This window comes from Choristoneura fumiferana, chromosome 11 (assembly GCF_025370935.1).
Source record: "Choristoneura fumiferana chromosome 11, NRCan_CFum_1, whole genome shotgun sequence".
NCBI classification, from domain to species: domain Eukaryota; kingdom Metazoa; phylum Arthropoda; class Insecta; order Lepidoptera; family Tortricidae; genus Choristoneura; species Choristoneura fumiferana.
In genome coordinates, this window is record NC_133482.1 from 14,181,356 (window position 1) to 14,208,329 (window position 26,974).

The window sequence follows — 26,974 nt, forward strand, 5'->3', positions numbered from 1 at the left end:
GCCCACTTTACTGGCGTCACAATGAACTTCTGTAATATAATCGGCATTGTACAAAGCTAAAACGGGTCTTGAAACAAGTTTAGATTTAATGTTTTGGAATGCAGTCTCTTGTTCTTCGCTCCATGTCCAAACAACATCAGTTTTGGTTAGTTTCGTCAAAGGCCTGGCTATAGTTGCGAAATTGGGGACGAAACGTCTAAAAAAACTTGCCAGTCCAATAAACTGACGAACCTGATGGACGTTATTTGGGCGGGGAAATTCTGATACGGCCAGTATTTTTTTACTTCCGGGTTTAAGCCCATCCTCAGATATTTCAAAGCCCAAATAATCAATTTTGGACTGGAAGAAGCAACATTTTTTTAGGTTTAAGGTAAGGTTTGCTTGTCGTAAGAGCTCTAAAATGGCTTCAAGCTTGTCAAACATTTCTTGAGGCGTGCTGGCTGTAGTCAGTAAGTCATCCAAGTACGGTATAGCTAATTCGAATCGTTTTGTACCAAGAGCTTTATTTATCATACTTTGGAAGACTGCGGGAGCATTGGCAAGGCCAAAAGGCATACGCGTATACTCGTAGTGGCCATCAGGGGTTACAAACCCCGTAATGTGCCTTGAGTTTTCAGCCACTGGAATCTGATGATAGCCTGATGCGAGATCCAAACTCGTGAATAAAGATTTTCCACTCAGCCGATCTAATTGATCGTCTATTACAGGCATTGGATAACTATCCTTGATAGTCTTTTTGTTCAATGCTCTGTAATCGACGCAAAGGCGGTAGTCGTTATTCTTTTTACGCACGAGAACTATCGGACTCGCATAAGGTGATTGAGATTCCTGTATAATACCATTAGCCAATAGATCTCCGATAATCTCCCTTACCTTAGCACGCTCACTAAACGGGAGCCTATACGGTTTATAGCAAACAGGAGTAGTGTCATTTAATCTTATACTCATCTCGGTTACGTGTGTCACTCCCAGTTCACTGGAGTCGAGAGCAAAACAATCCCTAAATTTGTTTAATAATTGAAGCAATCTATTTTTGTCTGTTTCAATGATAGCTGGTCCTAGATTTAACATCTCCATCGTTATTGGAGGTTTGCATTCAGTAGATGTTGGTGGTTTTGTCGTTTCTCTTGAATTGATTTTGTTAACTTCAAACAAATTAGATGTCGGCAAAAATACGTCTTTGTCAGGTAATTTTACTACGCGCGATATAAGTTTATCGTTTTTGAAACTAATATATTTATTAGATATATTAATTATAAGAATTTTACCTTTACCAGCTTCGAACTGATAAACTCCTTGCAAAATTAAATATTCACTTCTAGGCTTCATACATATGTTTCCGGGCACAAAAAGTGGTCCAGTATACTCGTTAGGTGTGTGTACTTCCAAATGATTTAACCCTACTTCTAATCTTATGTCATGGGCAACATGTAAGTTAATCTTTTCTAACTCAGAGTCATCGCAATACAATGTCAAACTAGAACTTGTTTTATAAACAACTACCGTAGGTAACTCAGTCAACGATTGCCCGATTAAAACATCAGTTTCTAACAAATGATCGTCTATAATATATGCATCAATATCGGCCTCAACTGCGTCAACCACGACATTAACATTAGTTTTACCTATCGGTACTATGCTTCCAGAAGCAAATCCCTTAATTAAGGGGAGACCTGACTTTACTATGGCGAGATGAGCTTCATCTGCTACCATTTTGCGAATAAGTGTGCATTGACTACCAAAATCAATGTATGCAGATCGCTTAACTCCATTTAAGAGAATAGATTTAAAATACTTGCCATTAGTTTGACTTTCCGACGAGATTTTTAAAACATTTTGAGTCGGCTCAGTTTTAGTATTTGTCATATTACTCTCTTTACTTTTGCTTCCATGTTGCTCACGAAAGTTTTGGATGATTTCACATTTTTGGGTATCGTGTCCAAGACGAGAACACTTCGTACATCGTTTAATTGGCTTCGTACATGTCCGTGATGTATGTCCGTTCTCTAAACAATTGTAACATTGAATATTTTTATTACGTTCCTGAAGCTTATTTATTGATTTTTGAATACTGGTTGTATTATCACGACTTGTTGTTGCAGCATTATCATTTCGGTTTAAGTTGAATCTACGGGGAATCAGGTTGCTTTTTCTTGATATACGGCGTAGATATTTCAGTAGCTGCGATGGTCTACTAAAACTTGAACCCTGAGCATTTAAACGAATGTTGTTGTCAAAAATTCCATTGACAATACAGTCAACCGCATTACGCCCCCTTATTCCACACATTTTGACTAATCTCGCTTTATCATGGTAGTAGTCTTCTAAGGATTCCTCTCTTCTGCTCCTTCTTTCTAACATTTCATATAAGCGGTCAGCATAGTTCCGGTCATCGGGGAAAGTCTTAATAATTTTCTTTTGCCATTCACGCCAGGTTAGGTTTAACGTACTAAGTCCCTGGTACCATTTCTTTGCATGACCTGCTAATTTTGGAATGGCGTAAAAAATGATTTGTTTATCATTCCATTTATAAATTTTAGCAGTTTCGTTCACCTTGCGGATCCAATTTATAGCCGATTGTTCATTAGCATCCGGGTTAAATTCGGGTATCACATTTTGCGCCCCTTCAAAGTGGTGATCGGTCTTACGAAACATACGTGATAATTTTCTTAAAACGTCGATATCACGACGAGGTGGTGAATAAGATCTTCTCTTACGTTTTGAATACTTGCTAGTACGTTGTTTTGAACGCGATGATCTTTCAGAACTAGTTGATGAAGGCGAACTATCAGATGAAGATGTTTTAGAAAGGGAACGACGCCGTCGTTTCCTACTTCTTGTGTAAGTATTTTTAATATCGTAAGAATCAATAGAACTCTCAGATGCACTGGTAGTAGATTGGCGATAGCGTCGACGGGAATAACGTGGCCTACGTGTGTGCCTACTACCATTCGAGCCCCGAGATGGGTATCGCTTTCGAGATCTGCTACGGTAAGTTTGTCGTTTATGGCGGCGGCGTTTATCACGCACGCTAGTCACATATCGGCGTCTCCGAATGGGCTGTTCATCCCGAGTCTTGCTGCGAGACTCCCTTGTTCGCCCACGACCACGCGATAGACGCGGCAATGGTGGAGTGTAACCTGACTCTTCTGCTGAAGACATTTCTAAGACGTAGGTACGTCAGAAATCTGGTATGGGTGGAGACTATGGTATGTGACCACGAAGAAGCATAGCAGTGAATTAGTGAGTAAGTGTATGTATGAAGGAAAAAGAAAGGACAATAAGAAGAAAGGTAAAAGGAAGAGAAGAAAAGAAAAAATATTTGTTATTAAGCTATACATAAGTTTAACTTAGTAGATGTTATCAACCTTTTATAATTCAATTGTTAATTTTAAATTAATTATGTTTTGTATTGGTCTAATTTACAAAGTATACATAAATACCAGAAAATAAATAAATAATAATAAAAAAATAAAAAACATGTATTCATCAAATGTCACCATTCAAATGTTTACGATTGTAAATCGAATCCAGGGCCCTATGCAAACACCTCCGGCCCGGCCCTACCATGTGTTATAATCATTCTAATCTTAAGTATGAAAACAAAGGAAAAAAAATGGAAACAGAGAAAACCGGTACAGTCGTTCCAGTAGTTGTGTATGCTTTGCAATCACCACCGGTCGAAGAATAGATTTGAAGCTATTTGTTCATAGATACCTACATTAAAAGGTTTGTAATACCTTAAATACACCACAAAAATACGTGTTTATTTATGAGTATGGCATATTGTGTATATTCAACGTATTTACGGATAATCATATATGTAAATACGTTAAACACTTCAGGGAGATGCAGCAAGTTTATGCTAAACAAGTCAGCTATGATAGTTGTAAAGTTGATAATGGTAAATGCAGATAGATATCAATGATTTGTTTATAACTACCTAATCTGCTGCTGCTATGTGGATATAACCTATAGCTCGTTGTTTATTATGGCAGGTAATGCATAATCCACTTTGTTTCTAATTCCCGACACTATAACTAATTGTAATATAATTAACATCTTTGTAAGTAGATATACAAACCATAGTTACAAACCGATTAGTAACTTATAATTTAAATAATAATAAAGAGGTTACATACCAGCAAATTTTCTCCAACGTTCTTACCACTTCTGAAGTATTATCTTTTACGTATTTTCAGGATGCTTGTTGAAAATTATACTTCCAAAAACAAGTAGTATACAGATTTATTAATTTAATTTGTAACAACAACAACCTATGCCTGTGACGGCTAGTCGACAACTGCCGGTTGACCGTTCGAATTCGAACGTTACAATATCATAGTACAATCTTTTTTTTTTTTTTTATCTACTTAATCAAACAGAACGAAAATAAAATAAATTTAAATAATTTAATAACTTTACAAAAAATATTGGAAATAACACAGACTATTAAAAATGCATTAAATAGCTAACACTATGCCTGTGGTTTTTTCGATTTTTGTAAAAATGCTTTATTAGTCTGTAATTCTCGTGCAAAGTTGACATCTTTTTTTTGTCTTTTGAGCTCCTGTAATTCTGATATTACACATTTATATGAAAATCTGAAAAATCACAGGCATAGATAATTACGTCTAGTCCATACTTACAAAATTTCATCTATTTCTGTTGCCTAGTTTTCAAATGAGACCGGGACTACGTTTGTATGAAGAATGGAACGAAGAGACTTCTCTTAAATTTTACTCATCGTCTGGCCTACTATATGATGCCAATCTGAACTGGAATTGCTATAATTCGGAATTCTATATCTGTCTATTGGTAATGCTTTTGTAGTATTTTTTTACACTGAGTATAAAAGGTTATATTTGTGTATGCAGATGCCATTTCAATTACGGTTCCAATCAAGCTTTAAATTCGCCTAAGCACACAACAGGGGGGCTACTACGAAATTCGAAGGTATCGTACCATCCCTCTCACTCTCGTATTAAATTCGTACGAAGTTAGAATTTTGTACTTCGTAGTATAGGGCCAGGCACTCGAATAAGCCGCCACGTCTCAAAAGTTCCACATAAACAACGCACACGCCTAAAATTGCCGGCGCGAACGCACACAGCGCCGGCTAAGGTGAGTGGCAACCCTAAGCTATTCGTTTATCTACGAAGGTGAGTCTGCGGGCGGTCGGCGACCCGGTGCCGCCGTGACCTACGCCAACCTTGTGTCGGCCCATTTTCTACGCCGCCAGAGCCCCCGGATACGATATCGATTTCGGCAGCTATTTGACAACATCTCCACGCCTGGGATAAAGCTGTGATGTGAACCGAGGTTGTGGTCTAGAAGTTTCTTTTGCAGCCTTTCTGTGTGGCCAGGAAGTATTCTTAAGTTTGATTTGTGTCGATACTGGCCACTTGGGGTCTTTTAATCCTTTGCCGTTTTTTCAAGACGTATTTTGCCAAGGTCGACATAGTGACATTCATTGCACAACACACGTGAGGAGACTGTTCGGTTTATGAAATTTTGATTTTGGGGGCGGTTCAGGCTTAAAAAATTAAATCATTATCTGGGTTAGGGATGACAGTTTTATACATTTTGACACTACTTGGTTAGCAGGTTTACAGTGGTGCGCGCAAGCCCGCTTAAGTCTCCTTTATATTTTTGTGGCTAGTTATGGAACTTATGGGGATTTTAAAGGATAGTGGAACAAGTTTTTTTTCATAATTGACCTTTAGTTCCTTATGAAATAAATTTAGATTTTTTTTTCTTAACCGTCGCATCAACTAATTGTAAAGCCGATATAGTATAATAGAGTTACTTTATGATCTTCTACCTGTAAAATGAAATATTCAAAAGAATGTGTTATTCAATTCAAAGATTACAGGTTTAAAGGTATTTACACGGGACGCGATGCCAGTAAGTATATTATATTATAATGTTAAACTAAGACCATACTTAGATAGTCATAGAAGTACAAGGAAAATTCGATGTTTTTTATCGACAGCGAAAATTATGTGAACTTATTTAAATTATTTTGTCGACGTAGATAATGTACTTATAGATATAAAATTAGCATTTATCGAAAGCAATATGCAAAACATTAAATATTCAGCTCGAAGCTTGCATATAACTCCAATCCAAAAATATCTCGAAATGTGTTTTCAAATTCTTTTTAGGTAGTAGACAAACTGTTTTGAAATTTAGATTGTATTGAGTAAGTTCGTAACGAGAATATGGAGTGGGGTTACGTGTATAGTGTTTAATCAGAGGGCTATATGTGTGTCATATCATATAGTTTATAAGTAACATACAAAGGGTCGTATTTCAGTCAGAGCAGTTTTTCTAAACTTGGCTGTTATATGTTTTAATATCGTTTGTTTGCTGCCGATATCCAATTCTTTACATATGAAGGAAACACGCGTTGTATCACCGCACCATTTTAACGCTTTATCATTTACCAGTCGGCAATGTCACGAGTGTATTGAACCCGAGTGTGCATCCTTGAAACTTTTATATTATCGTAGATAGATAAAATTTGTTTTTTCGCCAGCGACTATAAATATCGCGATAGATGTGTTTATGCGTCGAACACAATGTTTTTAGTAGGTATATACTAACCAAATGATGACCTCTTGAGAGATCTGTACCTATAATCTATACCTATAATCGTCTCGCATTTGCATCGATATATCGCATGCAATATGTAAACGTAGTACGACTCATTTTCATACTATCACGTTGTTTACAGCTTTGCATATTGTTTGTGCGTCGAACTTCGCTTTTTAAAAAGTCGGTCACGCACGTGACCTACTCAATTGGCACCTACGTAGGTCTAGATTGGGGAGCAATCTTTTTTATCGTGCTGTTGATAATCTGATTCTCGTGCGTTACGTGAAAGTTCTTCGGCAGCAAGACATACTGGCTCGTCGTAATCAAAGCATTTATGTTCCGATTAGCTTATTGCTAGATAAAGAAGAAATTTGCTAAAATAATCCTTGCTGTATATATTTTTTCTTAATTTTGACTCTACCTCTAAAAACATCTATTTCTGTAACACATTATTGTTTGTATTTCCGGTTAGATACGAACTAGTGCTCTTCAGTGCTAAACTGAATGGAAAGAGAAGAAAGAAAGATATACTGTTGCTCTTAATCGACATATTATTATATGCAAACAATGAAACGACTTATGTAGTAGGTAAACTAATTTTAAATAATTAATAATAAATGAGCTGTTGATGAATATAGGCTGTTATATACACCTTTAGCCTCCCATCTGCACTAATTATCAACTGTGAGATAAGGGTCGATCCCTGGTCAGCTTATTCTATTAATGTTATAAGTAAATGCGAAAGTTGAGTGTGCGTTTGTGCGTTTACTATACTTTTCACGCCAAAACGAAGGATCGCTGGAATAACACATTTGACTACTTTTTATCCCGATATTCCCATGCGATCGGAATAAAATCCGAAAATGTCAACCGTTCAGTTTAGAGATATGACATATGGGTCTACTTGAAATTGAAAAGCATTTATTTCAGACTACAAATTCATGGAGATAGTAATAGTAATACAATAACTATTTTGTGTTGGTTCTTGAAAAATTAGACATAACTTCACACACCGCCACGTTACCATTCTGGTTATACAGAAGGGGTCTCGCTATTTCCATTAAATCAAATGCCAGGTCTTAGGTCCTATACTATCGCGTGCAATTAACGCCGCTCACTATTTTTTTACAAGCTTTTATTTAACTTGCAATGTTCGTATGTATGTAAGTAACCCGAAATTTCAATAGGCGTCCACTCTCCGTGCAAACCGCGTCAGCCAGCGTAGGGTAGGCCGTTATGATTAAGCGCGCGAGGTCGCGGGTAAAGAGTAGTTTAAACCAATCCTAACTTGACGTTATCTTTTCAGGTGTCGATGATGTCGGCAGTGAGCGGCACCGGCGACCAGCTGCTCCGCCGCGTGAAACAGGAGGCCGAGCCGCCGCCGCAGTACAGTCCGACGGAACAGCCCCTCGCGCCGCTGCTGCATCCCCGGAACAGCATGCTGATGCAACCCGTGGTGAGCTGACTTAACAGGGAACATAAACGCGAAGGAAAGCCGAGCCGCCGCCGGATTGGATGTAGAGTCGAGGTGGCGTTTGCCAGTTTGGTTCCAGCCTGCGCGGGCCCCTTACGGGTCTGTCTTGTAGGGCTTGCCGGAAGCCAGGCCTACTGACAGGGGACCCGCGCAGGCAAGGGCCCAGCTCTTGCGATAACCTGTCTCGGTATTCGGCTTTGTGTAGAGCCACCGGGGCTCTTCTAGTCCAGTCCGAACCTGCCGAGTCGCCGCAGTACAGCTCCATAGAGCAGCCGCTCGCGCCGCTGCTGCAGGGCTACTACGAAACTCGAAGTTCGTGTCGTGCGGTCCCTCTCGCTCTCGTATTAAATAGTATAAGTGTCAGAGGGACCGCACGACACGAACTTCGAGTTTCGTAGTAGCCCTGCTGTATCCCTGGAATAGTATGCCGATGCAACCCGAGGTGAGCTGACTTAAGCATTTACACCAAAAGACTCGCTCGGAAAGAATTAAAAGCTTGTAAAATACAATGGCACCTCATGCTTCCTTGTATAGTTATTTGTGTCACAAGGGAGAAAAATGGTGTATTTACGGCGAGGGCGTACATTGAATCCAGAATGTAGCGAAGGATTCTACAATAGAATCCTGAGCGTAGCGAGAATAATGAGCGTAATGAGGGATTCAAGTGTTAACGCCCAAGATGAAAGTAATTTTGCCCCCGAGTGGCTCATACATCTTTTCACGCCGAGCACTAAGAAACTTGAAAAAAAAATCTAAATATTATTAAAGAACAACCAGCATAGAAAATGACGTGGCTTTACAATTATCAACTTAAAAAATGGCATTTGCACTAAAACACTTAGGAAAGCCTTGAACTGAAAAGTTGCACTTTGCTCCCTCTCGTGAGAGAGGAAAAGTTACTTTTCTGAAGGAGAGGTGTGAACAAAATATTTCGCCCGGTCACTAGGTATAGGTATCCCGCTATTAAGTATCTCAGCAAACCCAAACCAGCAAGGTTAGTGATTAATGTGGGTACAAGTCAAATTAGCGACGCCTGCGGCAAAAACTGATCAGAGTGCATCAGTGCCTCATTGTTCTCCCGCAAAAAACGCCGCCCAATTTGTCTGACACAGTCGGAGTGACAGAAAAATCGTTTCCATGAAGTGCGAACGCGGGTCGATTAGCTTTTTTTATAGAGATATGATCGCTCGTTTTGGGTATTAACGTTTAATGTCGAGTTTTGTGTGGATGGAATATTTGATAGTTTGTTATAATCTCGTTTATTATAATCTGCTGGAGTGCTTAGATGAAAGCGCTTTCTCGTAATATTTCTTATAATGTAGGATTAAATAAAAAATAGGTGCTACGGCCTGGATCGACAACAGTTAATTTACTTCAGAGATTTAAATTTAGTAGTCCAAATGCAAGAATGAATAACTTCCCACTATGCTACTTATATTATGAATGGTTTGTCTGTCGCATCTTGTCGCGGAGGAGCAAAGGAAAAGACAGCATTAATATCTGCCACAGTGGAGTGTGCAAAAATATCTTACAGGTCCTATCGGTCCTAGAAATAGAGTCGTATCAGATTTAAGCTCGCTCTGTTGTGTCAGATATTGATGCTAGACTGTACTTGTAGTTCTTACATAGATAACCAGTTATTCCCAAAAATTACGTAATTCTCACTGGACAGCAGTAGCCGATTTATCCACACACAACTTTTAAACTCCGATCATCTTTCCAGCTGGAACTGGAGCCAAAGGAAGAGGTGAAGTTCTGCGTGTCTCCGGAAAACACTTTAGTGGGCAACACCAGTCCGGAGCAGCAGCACTGTTCGTCAACGACAGCCGCCGCGCCCAGCGCGAGGGATGAAGACGCGCCGCGACGTGTGTGCCTCGTGTGCGGCGACGTGGCCTCAGGGTTCCACTACGGAGTGGCCAGCTGTGAGGCTTGCAAGGCTTTCTTTAAGAGGACCATTCAGGTGAGAATTGTACTAAAGCAGAACTGTTTGTCTACCATAACTGTCGTGATAAGCGCGTGTGATGACGCTCCGCGCGCGTGTGCCTGGTGTGCGGAGATGTTGCCACAGGGTTCCACTATTGGCGCAAAGTAGCACTATTTGTCTCCCACGGTGGTTGCGCCAACAGTGTCAAATGTTACCTACACGAACCTGGAGTGTCATCAACCTCCAATTCTCAGTTTTACAGGGTATTTGAATGCACATACCCTTTTGCGAAACCTGATCAGAGGGTCAATTCTTGAAAATACTGAGTTTGAAATATGAGTAGTCTAGCAGGGAACTACAGCTCTAATATTTTATTTATTTATTTTAATATAACGGAGCGTACAAAAATATCTAACACGTCCTACCGGCCATAAAAATAGAGTCGTATCAGATATTTATGCACGCTTCTTGGTGATAGTGATTGTACAGTAGGTATGCGCTAAATAACTTAATTAAGTGGCTGTTTAACCACCCATTGATTAATTTTATTTGACGGATAAATGTGATGCCGTCTTCGTCAATTCGAACAAAACAAAAAGAGACGGCATCACGTTTATCAGTCAAATAAATTTAATCAACGGATGGTGAAACAGGAGTTTAAACTGTTATTTACTCCCCAGGGCAACATAGAATACACGTGTCCCGCATCAAACGAGTGCGAGATCAACAAGCGGCGGCGCAAGGCGTGCCAGGCGTGCCGCTTCCGCAAGTGCCTGCGCACGGGCATGCTGCGCGAGGGCGTGCGGCTCGACCGCGTGCGCGGCGGACGGCAGAAGTACCGGCGCGCGCCCGACGCGCCGCCGCCGCAGCCGCGCCCGCACCTCGACGACATCAAGGTTCATCATAATAATAATCATCATCATCATTATCCCAGCCTATTTACGTCCCACTGCTGGGCACAGGCCTCCACTCAGAATGAGAGGGCTCGGGCCGTAGTTTCCGCGCGGGCCCACTGCGGATTGGGAACTTCACACACACCATTGAATTACTCCACAGGTGTGTACAGGTTTCCTCAAGATGTTTTCCTTCACCGTAAAGCTTGTGGTAAATTTCAAATGTCATTTCGCACATGAATTCGAAAAACTGCGCGGCGTGCTGTTTCAATAGAATAGAGATCCGTGCACTTTTGCGTTTATAAGTAATATCTTTAGGATTGTATGACAATGTCCGTGTCGTGTCTGGTTTTAGATTAGGACGTCTTCCCGTGGATATTGTAAAAGGCAACCAAGGGCAACCCACGACCTGAACAAGATCACTGACAAGAAGAGATGTTAAATTTGATTGAGTCTTATATCCGGTTCGAAGGACCATGTCAAGTGGACCAGCGGTTGCAGCGGTGCTAAGCTTTAAAGTGTCTGCTAAAGAGACTCATATAGTATAGATAAATTGCTATTTTAAATGAACCGCCTTATAGGTATGCCCTAACAAACCTCATACCATTCCAGGTGTTAGAAGCCCTAACCTCATACGAGCCAGAGTTGTTGACCTGCGGCGCGGCTCCTGCCGGGGTCACCGACCCCACGGCCCGGACCCTGGCTCTGCTCGCAGACCTCTACGACAGGGAGCTCGTCGGAGTCATCGGCTGGGCCAAACAGATACCCGGGTTCACTGACTTGCAGCTAAATGATCAGGTTAGTTCAAAGTTATCTTATTCCTAATGATGTGCCAAAGGAAACTTTCCAAAATAGTAAAAATTTTCATATAGGAAAATTTCAGAAACTTCTCGCAATTTTGTATGGGGATTGCAACATTCGGTTCAAAATTTCCCAGAACTTTTCCAAAAATTTGGAAACTTTCCGCAACTTGCACATCTGTACTTATTCCTTTTAAAACTGGCTAGCGATTGTTCCCTTTGTCACCTGATGGTCAGAAAATTTGGCGCCCGGGCATTAGGTAACGATGAAGTATTTAAGAAAAAAAAACCTGCAATAGGTAGTTTTGCCGCCCCTCGCAGCCTGCCGGCCCGGGCCATGGGCCATGGGCCACTTAACCCTAATGATGCTGATGGTAAGTCCACATGATGCAGATGGTGCAGACAAAAGATGTAGCTCACGTTCAATAACCTGTCCACAGTAATTGAATAGACTTAAATTGTACTTAGATGGAAAAAACACACGATGGAAGTGAATTAAAATTTCATTTCTTATCAGTCCAAAATGGAGTCGCTCCCCACGTATAAGAAGAAGAATACATAAGCTCATTTTCATTCCTGCGCATAAATTCCAATATGTATCCGGTAAAAACAGACGAACAAGTCACTTTACGACGATGTTCAGGGCAAAAGTACGAAATACGAAAATCTAAGTTCGTATCGTACCGCCCCTCTCACATTCGTACTAAATAATATTAGTGTAAGCGGGACAGCAAGATACGAAGTTCGAATTATGCGTTTCGTAGTATAGGGCCAGGGGCTATGTAGTTGGGTCCGACGATTAGACCATGTGTAATAACATAAGCTAAAAGTACGTGAGCGAAACTAAACTCTTATATTTAGCACTGATAATTTATGTAGTGTTTACATTTCAAAGCCTAAACAGAAGTTATTTCGGGCTCGCTGTTTGTTTTACTCCAATGCCTGGGGGGAGGAAAACTAGAGTTCGTTGACTCGAGCGCGTTTTTATGAACGCTTTTTACTGAAAACCCCTTTAGCGAGTAAATAAAGAATTTAATTGGGTTGGCTCATTAAAGTGGTTGTTTGTGAGCTACTATGTACAGGTGGCTCATCATTCATACATTAGAAAAAAATGTTCTCAGAACTGGAATAGAATCCGGTTGTTTTGAAAAATAAAACTTACATTAGTTCTATTTGGATATAGATAGTGTACTCGTAGGTCATAAGCAATAAATGTTACTGTAAACCACTAAAATACAATACAATACAATACAAAGACTCTTTATTGTACACCAGACATAGTAAGCGATACAGAAAACAGATACACAGAGAAAAAAAATACACTACACTACACTATATCTCATAGAATGAATAAAATGCATTGTATTTCTTATTCTTTAATTATGTAAGTTTTATTTTTCAAATGGTCCGGGTTCCATTCCCGAGCTGAGTACATGTTTTTTTTTCTTGTTACTAAAATCGATGACGTGGTTCCTAAGAACAGATCTTCGTATGTCTTATAGTTTCAGACATTCCCATACTGACCGATCTAAATGAGCCACCCTGTATTTACTTTGCAATGTTTGTATACATGTATAATCTATGTATGTATCGAAATAACGGAACCGTGATGTTACTCGCCGTGAAATCCTTTCACAGCATAATAACCTAAACAACAAAAAGTTGGAAAACCCCCGACTTTGTCACTTCAAAGTTCAATTCTCAAAAACGGCTGAAGCGATTTTGATAAAACATGTCTAAGAACCATCGCTAGAAAACCTGCGATCCAATAAAAAAAAACCGCGTTCAAATCGGTCCACCCGCTTAAGAGCTACAGTGCCACAGACAGACAGACACACAGACACACTTAGCGGTCAAAGTTATAACACCCCTCTTTTTGCGTCGGGGGTTAAAAAGTCATAGGGACATCGCATTGCTTGAGAAGGAAATTCGTCATGAAACTTACTGAAAGAAGAAGAATGGAAGAAATATTTATTCGTGAAAATGTGAAAAAAAATCGCATGTCACGAAATGTTCCCAAATCAGCAAACTGCCGGTCTTGTGAACGGCGCTGGTCTTCCAGCAACAATAAAACAAACTGTGAAATGTTGTATCCACTCACATGCTTTTGGCAACTCTGCCTATCAACGCTCTAATGTTGTGGTATGAATAGAGTTCAACTTAAAATTCAAAGCATGTGAGTGGTTATGGCGGATCACAAATGAAATTATTCGATAGTTCTCGTATGTTATTTTAAAAGCCGTGGTGGCCTGGTGGTTTGAATCGCCTCTCAAGCAGAGGATCGTGGGCTCAAACCCCGGCCCGCACCACTGAGTTTTTCGAAATTCATGTGCGAAATTACATTTGAAATTTACCACGAGCTTTACGGTGAAGGAAAACATCGTGAGGAAACCTGCACACACCTGTGAAGTAATTCAATGGTATGTGTGAAGTTCGCAATCCGCACTGGCCCCGCGTGGGAACTACGGCCAAAGCCCTCTCATTCTGAGAGGAGGCCTGTGCCCAGCAGTGGGACGTAAATAGGCTGGGATGCTGGTGGTGATGTTATTTTATGATGTAGTTGTTTTCATTTTTTTACGGGTATATACAGTGGTGGTCATGTAATTAAGAACGATTTGAAGTTCCAGATTATTTTTAACTAAATCATGTCATGTGTAGTCGTGGTTCCTTCTTAGAAGTAACTAGTTACGTTATGAAACAGCCACATGAATAGAGCAAACGGGATTAAGAATAAAGAATAAAATTGCTGACAATTTTTAACAAATTTTGTTTTTATTCTCTTTAGTAACAAATTAAAATAGTAATGAAGCTGGACAAATAATTAAGAACGATTTATTGAACTGCTCGAAAGTTTTTTTATTTGAAACTTAGATTAACTAAATCACACTAACGTGAAGTTTGTACACAAAAAAAGCAATTTAATACATTTTAACTAAAATTAATAGTTAGTAGCATGTCCACGGCTTTTTTACTGCCTTACACCGGCGAGGCACTGAATCTATCAATTTTTGACATTTCGCAAGAGAGATAGAGTTCCATTCTTCTAAGAATACGTCATACAGTTCTCTTAAATTGCCACACTGTCGATTTGAAACCTTTTTCTTGACTTCGCACCAAAGATGCTCTATTGGTTAAGATCGGGGCTGTTGGCTGGCCAATCTAAGACAGAAACTGATTGCGATGTGAGGAATTCCTTAACGGTACGTGCAGTATGCTTGGGATCATTGTCATGCTGGAATGTCCAAATAACCGGAAGCACGCCTTCAGCATATGGTAACATTGTTTCTTCCAGTATGTTTTTGTATTGAAATTGATCCATGTTTCCTTCTATCAGCCTAACAGGTCCAACACCATGTCCAGAAAACATCCCCAAATTTTCACATTTCCTCCGCCATGCTTTAAAGTCACTTTTGTGTACTTTGGGTCGAATGCTTTATTTGAAGGCCATCTTACATATCGTTTGCCATCAGAACATACCCTATTTATTTTTGTCTCGTCAGAAAAAAGAACGTTTTTCCACTGTCTGACTGTCCAGTTTTCATATCTTCTTGCAAATGCAAGGCGGGCTTGCCTATGACACCGTTTCAACATAGGCACCTTCCTTGTTATCCTTCCGTGCAACTTTTCTTCTACCAAACGCCTTCGAATAATGCGTGCCGAGATTGCTGAAGGGTTGTTTTCGCCAAAATATTTTTTTCTTAACTCATTAGACGGTATTAGACCCTTTAAAAGGATTTTGTTTTGCCAAACGAACGATATTTCGATCATCTCGACGAGATGACTTTCTTTGTCTAGGTACACGCGGAACATTTGAAGTAGTTTGATACGTTGCAAAATGCTTTATGGCGTGGAAAACCATAGTTTTGAACATTGCAGATGATCGGCTATGTGTTTATACGACCAATTCTTGTCGCGAAGTTTTAGTATTACTTCTCTTGTAGATTTATCACAACTTTTATTTTTCCCCATTGTTTTTATATGAAGCAATCGCCCTTAAGACTTTTACGGCACTAAATGGCGCCAAAATTATTCGAATAATAACCTAAAACCACAAAGCGGCCGTCCCTTCTCTATATAAATTTGAATAAAAAATAAACTATTCAGCGTTCTTAATTATATGACCAGCCAGTAAGTAGTAATACTAGGTTTAGATGTAATGTATAAAGTTTATATATTTATTTTTTAGCCAATTATATGTATAAATAAATTTACCGCTAGTACGGAAAAGTTTTACGATACCGAGAGAAGTACAGAAATATACATGCAATTAGTAACACTTGTCAGTTTGAAAAAATCTTCTCTATAAAAAATCGTTCTTAATTATATGACCACAACTGTATGTAGTATATAGTAAATATTAATTCTTTGTATCGAAAAGTATGAAATTATGCCCACTAGCTTATTTCGTAACCAAGCGTCGTCGTTTCTGACACGTTCCTATTACGGTCATTGCATGATACGATGTAGTGACAGACGATAATGCAAGTACAGTCAGTAAAAACACGCCTTTAACCAGGCGTGGCTCACCCGCTATTTTATTTTTCGCTACAAGTAGATGTCTGGGGCCCCCTAGAGTGTGCTATTCCACTACACGTGCGAGTGAATACGAGTTATGCGATGGACAGAGAAGCATACAGTAGGTACGATTCTTATGCCTAAATGTCGCCTTTGTACGGCATTGAGGCTTCTGCACTTAACTTATTCTGTGCTATTGGGCGCGTGCGAAGTACCAGGTGGGGGTAATGAAATCTATCGCAGCGCTCATAGTGGCCAAAAGAAGAAGGCTCTGTCATTTGTCATACTCATATGAATCTGTCATTAACAAAGCAATTTGTATAGACTTCAACTACTTAATTTTAGTAATAGATGTTTGTGTTATGATGCGAGCTTGAATTATTGAATACTGTCCCTGTTTTGTTCTTAATTCCTCTGTATCTCGGACATGTCCAGCAACAATTTTTCTTATGTAACGGTTTGTGGTTGAAATTTTATATTGAGTCACAAAACCGGTCTTCAAAATGAAACTCATTTTGATCTGAAAACGATATTTAATTTATACTAGCGATATAAGAACAATTATATAATTTTTACTATTATTCAAAGAAACCAATAAGATAGCTCTATCTTTTCGTTTTACAGTAACAGTACAACTAAACATGAAGTAGAAAAACCCTGACATAACGAAAATAAAACACACTTTTTGAATAAATTTTTCATCACACTTGCTCGTAAACAGTGTCGTAACATGCAGGCTACCTTGGTTGCAACCCCCCAAATAAAACCCTCGACCTTAATGTGCTTGTCATGAAACCCGTGGTCGGTAAATGAGTCATTGCCCGTACTAATTTTCTTGTCATGAAGCCCAAGGTCGGTAAATGAGTGTGATACTGCATGGCAACAGGAGCGCGGCGCGCGCACGTCGGGCACATGCTGCGTGGGGTGGGACGGCGCGGAGGCTGGCGCTGCCAAGAGCGCAGCCAGCGGTATCGGCAATTTTTGAAAAAATATTAGTTTTTCTTTTACAAATATACAATTTTACTCGCAAATGTGATGAAAAACATTGTATGTCGCACGGGCGGTACTAGAATTACGAACATCGACTCATTAAAGCCCTCAGTCTTCGACTTCGGGCTTCTAATACACTCTCATTCGTAATTCTTTGTTTACCGCCCTTAAGACACAATGTACTATTACTTACCTCATTTAATTTTAATGACCAAAAATGAATTCACAACCTTTTGTCCACCCAAATCACGGTATCACAGTAATTTTGTATTGTAAATCAAGGTTTGATTTTTGTCACAATGTCGCGATGAAATTTCAAAACGTCAGAGCATCAGAGCCAAAAAAGTTGCGGACGCTAGGTGGCGCTGATGTCCTGCACATAGCCAATAACGTTGATACTTTCTTTCCCCAGATGCGTCTACTTCAAAGCACGTGGGCGGAGATGCTGTCTCTGATGCTAGCATACCGGTCGGTGGCGGCGGGCGGCGCGCCGCGGCTGAGGTTCGCTGCTGACTTAGCGTTGGACGAGCAGCAGGCGAGGGACATCGGGGCACAGGACTTGTTCGCTCAGGTGGGACGCGGCCGCTGACCAGCGACCTCTATGCTTTGTCTGCTTTACTTGTAACACTCTCAATGAGGGCTATCGCGTATGAATTCGCCACTAGAGGCGCTAGTGTAGCGTGAGGTCTCCGAAATGTCAAAACTCATAGTTTTTGGGTGAGATACGCGGGTTTATTTATAATTAGAATAGAATAGAATAGAAGACATTTATTCACATTCACAAAGACACACAAATACAACCAAACTAAAAAACAACAACAGCAAACACAAATAAAACAAAAAAAAAAGGAATACAAAAATTAAAATATATGAATTAGAATAATTTTGTGAATATTTTGCAATATCTGAAATTAATTATGGCAAATATGCGTTCTGGGCCAATGAATGTCTGTGTTTTGAGACAGTTTTGTCTTTCGGAAACCTTTGTCCTCCTTTTTTTCCGAACAAAACGGGGACTATGCAGCAATGTGGCATGCTCGATATTTTTATGGTACAGTTTTAAGGTGTATTGAATATGATTTTAATCTAAACTTTGTTTTCACACCCGTAATAACAGACTTTGAAAGCCATACTTAAAAACCTCACGCAACAGTGCGCCATCTAGTGAGACAAAAAACGATAGCCCTCATTTAATCATATAGCACTTTTAAATGCAGTAATACAATGACATCAGAAAAAGGTACGTTACAAAAGAAAAAAATCACACAACAGTTGTTTGTTTATACTCTTTATTGTACAAAAAGGAAAAATAAAAAGGTTACGTAAATAAAAGTAATGTGTTAAGTACAAAGTCGGACTTATCCCTGCAGGGATTTCTGCCAGTCAACCTTTGAGTGGTAGAGGAGCAATCAAAAAACAAGGATCGACAAATAGAGCAAAAGATTTGAATAAATATAAATGCATATGTATTTTGTCAATCTAAACTTTATAAAAAGGCGTGGTGGGTTAGTGGTTCAAATTGGATTTTCAAGCAGAGGCAATAGGTTCGTGGGTTCAAAGCTGGGCTAGCATCTGTGAAGTTTTTCGAATTTCATGTGCGATACATTTGAAATTTTGCACGAGCTTTAACGGTGAAGAATGATGCGTGTGATGTCCCCAAATCCGCACTGGACCAGCGGGGAAATTACCGTCCAAGCCCTCTCTCTTTGAGAGGAGGCCTGTGCCCAGCAATGGGACGTGTATGCTGCGATGATGGTTTTTTTATTTATTCGACTGGATGGCAAACGAGCAAGTGGGTCTCCTAATTGTAAGAGATCACCACCGCCCTTAAACATCTACAACACCAGGGGTATTGCAGATGCGTTGCCAACCTAGAGGCCTAAGATGGGATACCTCAAGTGCCAGTAATTTTACCGGCTGTCTTACTCTCCACTCCGAAACACAACAGTGCAAGCACTGCTGCTTCACGGCAGGATTAGCGAGCAAGATGGTGGTAGCAATCCGGGCGGACCTTGCACAAGGTCCTACGGGTGTAGTTATTGTACGACCTGGACAATGCTCGACCGATTTTGTACGACCTGATAATTCAATCACATGTCACTTGGAACACGGGTCGAGCTTTATCACCCTGTACCGATAATGTTCAAAGTGCTATTGGACAACCTGATTTTGTACGACCTAATAATCGGAGCACGCTTTTGACAGAAAGTATTCGCACGATTGATCATGTTTTCCGTGTACACCGAATATTAATAAATTTAGTAGAAAATAACTTAATTCGGTCCTGGCGCTTCGCCGGCCGCTGCCGCGGCACGCTCGCTACGCTCGCTCGGCTCGCGCATTGTGGTCACAATTGGACCTAACACAAATCTATGGTCATTCGATTAGATTGGATTCCAATTATAACGACGTACAATAACAGGTCGAGCATTAACAGGCCGAGCAAAAATTTGGACACCCTAAACCGACCTAATATTGTACGAGTTGATAATTATAATCCAAAATGAGTTCGTATTATCAGGTCGTACAGTGAAGGCTGAGCAGTATAGGGTCGAGCATTACTGGTCCCCGGTCCTACCATCTGCAAAATGGTGGCTGGTGATGATGATGAAGCTTTATATGTACAGGTGTCAGGCGTGGCGAAGCGTTTGGAGCGCGCCGCGGCGTTGCGCGAGGAGTGCTACCTGCTCAAAGCGCTGGCGCTGGCGAACTCGGAGGCTCGCATCGACGAGCACGCCGCGCTCAGGCGCTTCCGGGACTCCATACTGGCCGCGCTCAACGACGCTGTCTCAGCGCTCAGGTGGGACAGGACTACAACAGTGGGAAGCATCAGACGTACAGATAGTTCAACTCAGTTGTGCGCGCGGCCCTATGTGTGCGTGCGCTTGTAAATATACAACATTAATTTGTGTGGCAGTGACGCGGCAGTCTTCGTCCGAGCAAGACTTGTCACACACACAAAGTCACTGTATATTTATTTACAAGCGCACGCAGACATGGGGAGTTGAACTATCTGTACCGTCCGCTATTGGCTTTGGAGTTGCTGCAAATTGACAACTTGTGCGAGTATGTACAGTCGAACCATTTGATTCGTGACCTACTTTAGAACATTCTCACAGTAATTGACTCTTTTTTGAGCGTGAAACTACCGCGAGACTCGCTCATATTAAACGATATTGTAACGGATAACTGACGTCTTAAATCGAGTTTAGCTCGACATGTATCGAGCCATTTCGTAGCCCTTCATAGGAGCACGCGACTCGGCGGCTGCCGCAACACAGCTCGCAGCTCGCTCCGAGTCGCGTGCTCCTATGAAGAAGGGCTACGAAATGGCCCGAAAGATGTCGAGCTAAACTCGATTTAAGACGTAAGTTATCCGCTACATTATCGTTTAATATTAGTAAGTGACTCAATGAATTCCCTTGTCAAGCAATGCGATGTCACTATGACTTTTTCTACGAAAAGGTTCCACAGTGGATCACGATTCAGTTGATTCGATAGTACAAGAAAAAGGACGTCAAATAAAAAGAAGCTTTTTTTAAATACAGAGATATTAACTAACTCAAACAAAATGTGAATTAATTTATAATTCCTATACTGATGTCTTTTTTTTTTCAAATCGGAGTCGAAAACAGAATTAGCAATTTTTTTTGGGAAATGCTCGATTAGCTAGTTTTACTGTGTGTCGTGTCTAGCTAACCTATTATCAATGTTTATTTCCAGGCCATACAACGCAAACGCAGCCCTCCAACAGCTGTTACTAGTGTTGCCAGCGTTGAGACACGCAGACGTGGCCGTCCGCCGCTTCTGGGCCACAGTGCACCGCGAACGCCGCGCGCCCATGAACAAACTCTTCGTAGAGATGCTCGAGGCCTGTCTCCGGTAGAGAACTTTAAACCATCGCTTCTGTCCAACGAGAGGCGCGACGTACTGGAAGCTTCCAGAACGTAAGTGCTTTTGTTTCAACAAAACACTGTCGGGCGCCAAGGAAACTCGTATCAAGAATAAAAGCATCGCGTTCCAAGAAGTTCTAGAAAGCGATGCGTTCTAGAAAATTCGAGAAGCGTCTGGAACTTGCGACGTTAGTGTTTTGTTTTGCGCTCTGGTCGGAGGACGTTTATTGGTAACCAGACGCTTGGCAAAGAAGTAAGCGGCTGAAAGATGGCCGGTTAAAGACAGTATGTAAAGTGAAAAAGGTGATGGTAGATCAAATGGTAACAAGTGGACTGATGCTTGTACAGTACATAACTGGATTTGGAAAAGACGGAGCTTCAGATTATCAAGATGTTTTGCGATTTGTCCAGTATACTGAAAGACTACATAGAGTCGACAGGATATAAACGAGCACATAGTCAAACTATGTCACGTTATTTGAATAATAATTGAAGCTTCTCATGTATATCCAGTGAAAAGTTTTAGCTGGGATTAACGGATTCTGACATATTTGAGTGGTGTTTCAATGGAAGTTTAGTGATCTATAGGTTGGACTTCGAGAACTTATTATTTATGTATGGCGCGGGGCGTTTTTTTATTCTACATTTAGTTTCATCGATTAATAATTCTACATATCATCGATTTTCTCATCTAGTATGCATTTAATATTTTTCGTAACACGTTTATTGTCGAAAAATTATGTAATTAAATTCGTCTTTAAACTTTGTCGCTGGGGTTTTGTACAAAATAAGTTTTTGAGTGAAATAAAAAGGGTAGTCGATCTCGCTATGTTCAAACACATACAAAATGTCTATAAGTCCATGTGGACTTTTATAATGTCGACAAAATGTTTTCGTATATTGGTCGATGTTTAAAGTTTATCTCGTCAAAGCAAGCTGCATCTTGAATTAAAAAAGAATTGAAGTTAAAAAACTTTTACAGGGTGGTCAATATCTTCCTGGGACCTAACTTTGTTAACAGACTTTTTTACTTACGATCTAGACGTTCACCAGCTTTGTTATTTTGGATTATTATTTAAAAAAAATAAGATTCTTTTTACAATGAACAATTAGTGTTAATGGATCCTATATAAAGTACGTGAGCACCTACGAGGATATTAAAACAAATATAAAATTAATTTTAAAAGTCCTTTTAAAATATACAAAGGGTTTTAGACAAAGTTTAGAGGCGCATTTAAGTCTGACACAAGTCGTAAGCTCAGTGGACTAACGATAGTGGGACATATCGCCACTGATTTTAAGAAAGCTCGCCATGCTAAATGAACCTTACTCATTGCACTTGAAGGTTCCGTTTAGTTTGTATACTAATTAGAGATACGAGCTTTTCAAGTGTCGACATTCTAGTGCTGCTGTGAGGTGGTGACAGCAAAACTGGTGTAAACTTAAGTGGTTGTGATTGTAATTAATTAGTGGTTAAATGGCTACGTGTTAATGTTAATTTGGCTTTTTATGCTAACGCTTAGGTTAATCTGTTTTAGCTGCCACTGCTGGGGCCAGGGTTTGAAACTGGTACTACTGTGTAAAAATAAAAATACCGGTATTTTGGTACAAGTTTCAAGCCCTGGTTGGGACGTGAACGTGTTAGTCATTATTGTTTATTATTTTTAAAGGATGGCAACCAGACAGGTAAAAATATTTCGTTCAGCTAACATACTTGATATAGGGGCGCGGTTACTGTATGACCTATAATTGACTACCCGGAATGAACGACAATAATGCTCGGGATCGCATTCATCATTCCTTTTCACCCTTATCCCAAACCGCGTGACAAAAAACAGTGGTGAAAGCGATCATGATCCTGAGTACGTAGTCAATATGCCTGGTTCACATTATTCCAGTAAAATCGTTCCAGTCGACACTGCGATGCTCGATCGATCTTGTGTAACTCGTTTGGATTGTGACCCCGCAATGTAACGCTACTGGCACGATTTTACTGGAATAATGTGAACCGGGCACAAGGCCTCTAATACTTCGTGTTCTTATTTCAAATTTTGATGAAAAATTGCAAATTCTGTAAATCCGCGTACTTTTGTAGTATCCATAGGAAAGAAACGAACAAAATCATATGACGACTTTTGTTTTTTGTTTGTCTGGTAGCTTATCGCGTGTAAATATTATCTTCGAGTCGACAGACTGTGAGTCTGGATTGATGGCTGTGAAATGGCAATCTAGTGGGGATGTGTGATTGACGCCGAACGCGCCCGCGCCCTAATGTACAAAACGGACGGACCTAGTACAAAACTTGTTACTATTTTTGTATAATATTAAAATATATCTAGTTTTATTTGTACGGTTAAGGAGCGAGATTAATTACATACAGGGTGGTCGAGACGTAAAGGCCGAAGGTCGAATTGTTTTTAATTAGATTTGGTAATGTTTAACGAAATTTTAATAATCGGTTTAGGAACCACCCTATGGTTTTAGAAGAGGGTATCTGTGACAGGCTAGGTGGTGCTAGTATTGTGAGGTACGTTTGGCAAACTTTGGCATTTGCGTCACGTTATATTAAATTGGCCAATCGCAAGCAATGTCACGTCAAACGGACCTCTCTAACTACGCCATCTATACGTTATGCCTATTCAATTTCTTAAAAGTGTAAACAAACCGACTTCATCAAAATTCTTGTATAAACACTCACTGGATCGAATCAATAACACATTTATCTATAATTCGTGTCTTTTAACTAGATGTCTAATCACTTTTTTCACCAAAATTCACCTGATTTCAATATTTATTTTTCATTTGAAAAATCTTCGTCAAAATCTGACGTTATTTCTTGATTGAAACATGTGTATAATCTGTAGTAGCAAAGACTAGCGTAGAGATGGTGGAAAAAAAGCGATTTTTATTTACTTTCCTTAAAATTAAAAAATAGTTACTGCTTTATATATATAATTGAATAAACAGTCTTTGGAATGAAATCAAGTATTGTAAAATAGACAAAAATACTTTGATCTATTCAATTAATAAATTAATCGATTTACTGAACAGATTAATTATTTTGCAATAGGTTCTAGTTCTTTTCACATCATTGAATGTCTGTGGTCGGATAAATGGCGTTTGTGTTTACACTTTTCATAAATTGGATCGAAATACAATATAGTGATATTTCACCAGTCCAGAAACCCTCATTGACAAGGAACAGTTATTCGAGATGTATACCAATGTTTCGTTTCGGTCGTGTCACCGGAGAAATAAAGCTGGCTTTATAAACGTAACTTTATTGTTTGCTGACAGCTAGAATGTTGCTAGATCGAGACCGCAGCGACGTAGCTGCGTATAGCGCCAACGGCGCCATTTTGTACTCTTATTATGAAATGGCGTCCTCGGTGCTTACGCAGCTCCCTGCGCTGCGCAAATCGCCAGTGTGATAGATAAGGCACAAAACCCAGCCGTCAAATCCTGCACCTATTTGTTTGAAGTGTTACTTTAATAATATTTTACACATGAGATCATACGAGGTCATAAGGTAAATAGCATTGTTGTATGACCCTCATGTGTCACTTTTTATCTAACTAAAGAGAGGAGCAACGAATACTTTCGCAGCAAAACTATTTCTTCGGTGATGCGATTTTGTTAAGGATCCCGTGTACTTACGATTCGATAATTACGATAAAGAAGACTGTATGATACCTGTGATTCAGAGTTGGACGATATTGTCACATAATAGGGATGAAGACGTCAATCTAATGACGTTCTTTTTATGAGCTGAAGACACGATTCTTCCATAGATTCTATATGGCAATAGGTAGTTTTTTTTTAGCTAGGAATGCATAGGAATTTAATTTTGTAGTTACTGAATTAGGTATTTTTTTATGATGTCATCTGCCCTATTCGTGATTTCGATCAGTTTGAACGACGGTTTTTACATAATGTCAAATCCTACCGTATACGGGGTCCCTTACACGCGCGTCATAGTACCATAATATCAATTCTATTAAATTATGTACAATCTAGTAGTCCCCATAAGGAAATTATTTAATAGATTTCTGCGGGTTTGTCGTATTCGGCGCATTTATGACGTTTGTTTCACGTTTCATATTTATGTACGTTGATTCGCTTGCGTGAACTTGATTGTATTTTATTGTACAAATTGTTAAATAAAATTGTATTGGGTATTTTATATCACGACTGTAAGCTTACCTTTGCGTTTTGAAAACGTATGTTTCCAGCTTTTTAAAGGCTATAAAACTCTGTTAATAAAATAGGATATACAGGTGAGACTCCCCGTGTATTCTATTTTATTGTATTTTATTTTATTAATTCTAGGTTAAAGACGTCAGGAATATTTTAAAGTATCAGCAGTAGATAGTAAAGAATGCCAATTAGCGTTTTGATAAGTATGCAACTAAATAACTGTACCTAAATCGTTAATGTAGGCGCGATTGTTGTTTATTTCGTTCCTGGGACTGTAACGAGCGGTTGTGTCGTCGCTGACTCCATTTTAAATGTAAATAAGTAAAATACATGTCGAATTATCTGGAATACTGTCGCAGTCCTGTTAAGATTATTATTTAAATGTATTTTTACAAAGAATATATTTTCTATGACTGTTTCACACGCAAAATATATATTTTATCCAAAAGCAAGCAATATTTTTTTAATGTATGGACGGAGCTATATGTATATATATGAGATTTATAACAGAAATATGTAACAAATATATGCACAATAAACATAGTAATATATCAGCAGTATTGTTCATAATCGATTCCGTACTTGGGGTGTCTTGTAAGATATATTGGATGTATATATAGAAAACTATATGGATGTTGAATATTAGTGGAACAGTAGTATATAAATATTAAGTAATATACCTCGTTAGTTTGTTACCAATCGGAAAATTCGTACAATAAATGGTCACTCTGTTGTAGTTATTTAAGAGTAGCTGAGTTAAGTTTGGTATGGTGTCAATGTATGTGATAGTTGTACAAAATTTGGAGATGTGCCAGATATAGTTAGTAAGTCTCTTTAATTCGTATTTGATCTGTGTTGACACTTTCATTATTCGATTTATTTTACGAGTATGTTTATTTGAAAATATCTGTCTCGCGAAGATGTGCGAATATCGTAACAAATGTAGTGAACGTTCACCCGCAGACGATGTATTGGTTTTGGTAAGCTCGAAATATTGTCCACTTAAGTGAAAAATACTGGAGTCCCTATTACAGTCGCGATCAGAAATATAAAACATGAACTTCAATACCTTATAGAGTGCATGTGCCGATATTTTTGACCACCTTGGCCGCTCCGAAATATCTGATGGCGACTGTACCTACCTTTGGTTGTATTCTAGAATTGTGCAAACTCACGTGCTAAGAATTGCATTATGTGTAAAAAAGATCAGAGCATTGTTTAGCACCTTTTAATGTGTGCAAATATCGTAAATAGAGCTTCATTCTAATATTTATAAATCAGAGCTTTAAAATATAACTGTTCGGAATTGTAAATACCGTTTCAGTCGGTGTTAATGTCAGATCAAATATGACGGTGTTTATATTAGAATATTAGATGACTCCAACCAAACCTGTGTCTTATTATGTATTGAATCGATTCGTACCTTGTTTCTTTTACACTATTATATTGTGCTGCCGGAGATATGTGAAATAAATTATAAAATAATGACACATTTGTTATTTTTACCTTTCTACATTTTTTTATTACAGGGAATATCTCCGGTCCGATCAATAATATCGACGGGTCTCTGACTTAACCTTCTACATAAATTATATGGAATATCTGCTTTCGGAGGTGCATCTAAAATGGTTATTCGAATTTCGTAATTTCATATATCAACGAGGATGAGTTGGACCCATCGTGTCCTG

The 26,974-nt window shown here is 39.4% G+C and overlaps 1 protein-coding gene across 3 annotated transcripts in view; it reads left to right on the top strand.

Annotated features, from left to right (window-relative positions):
- ERR (estrogen-related receptor) overlaps positions 1 to 26,772 on the top strand; it is a 68,773-nt gene extending 42,001 nt beyond the window's left edge. For all 3 annotated transcript variants that reach the window (XM_074094701.1, XM_074094700.1, XM_074094699.1), the window contains 7 exons: positions 7,907 to 8,056; positions 9,798 to 10,034; positions 10,679 to 10,894; positions 11,504 to 11,689; positions 17,609 to 17,767; positions 19,824 to 19,996; positions 20,920 to 26,772. In XM_074094701.1, coding sequence (XP_073950802.1) covers positions 7,913 to 8,056; positions 9,798 to 10,034; positions 10,679 to 10,894; positions 11,504 to 11,689; positions 17,609 to 17,767; positions 19,824 to 19,996; positions 20,920 to 21,082 — 1,278 coding nt within the window. In that variant the 5' untranslated portion in view covers positions 7,907 to 7,912 and the 3' untranslated portion in view covers positions 21,083 to 26,772. The remainder of the gene's footprint in view (positions 1 to 7,906; positions 8,057 to 9,797; positions 10,035 to 10,678; positions 10,895 to 11,503; positions 11,690 to 17,608; positions 17,768 to 19,823; positions 19,997 to 20,919) is intronic.
- Positions 26,773 to 26,974: the final 202 nt, after the last annotated feature.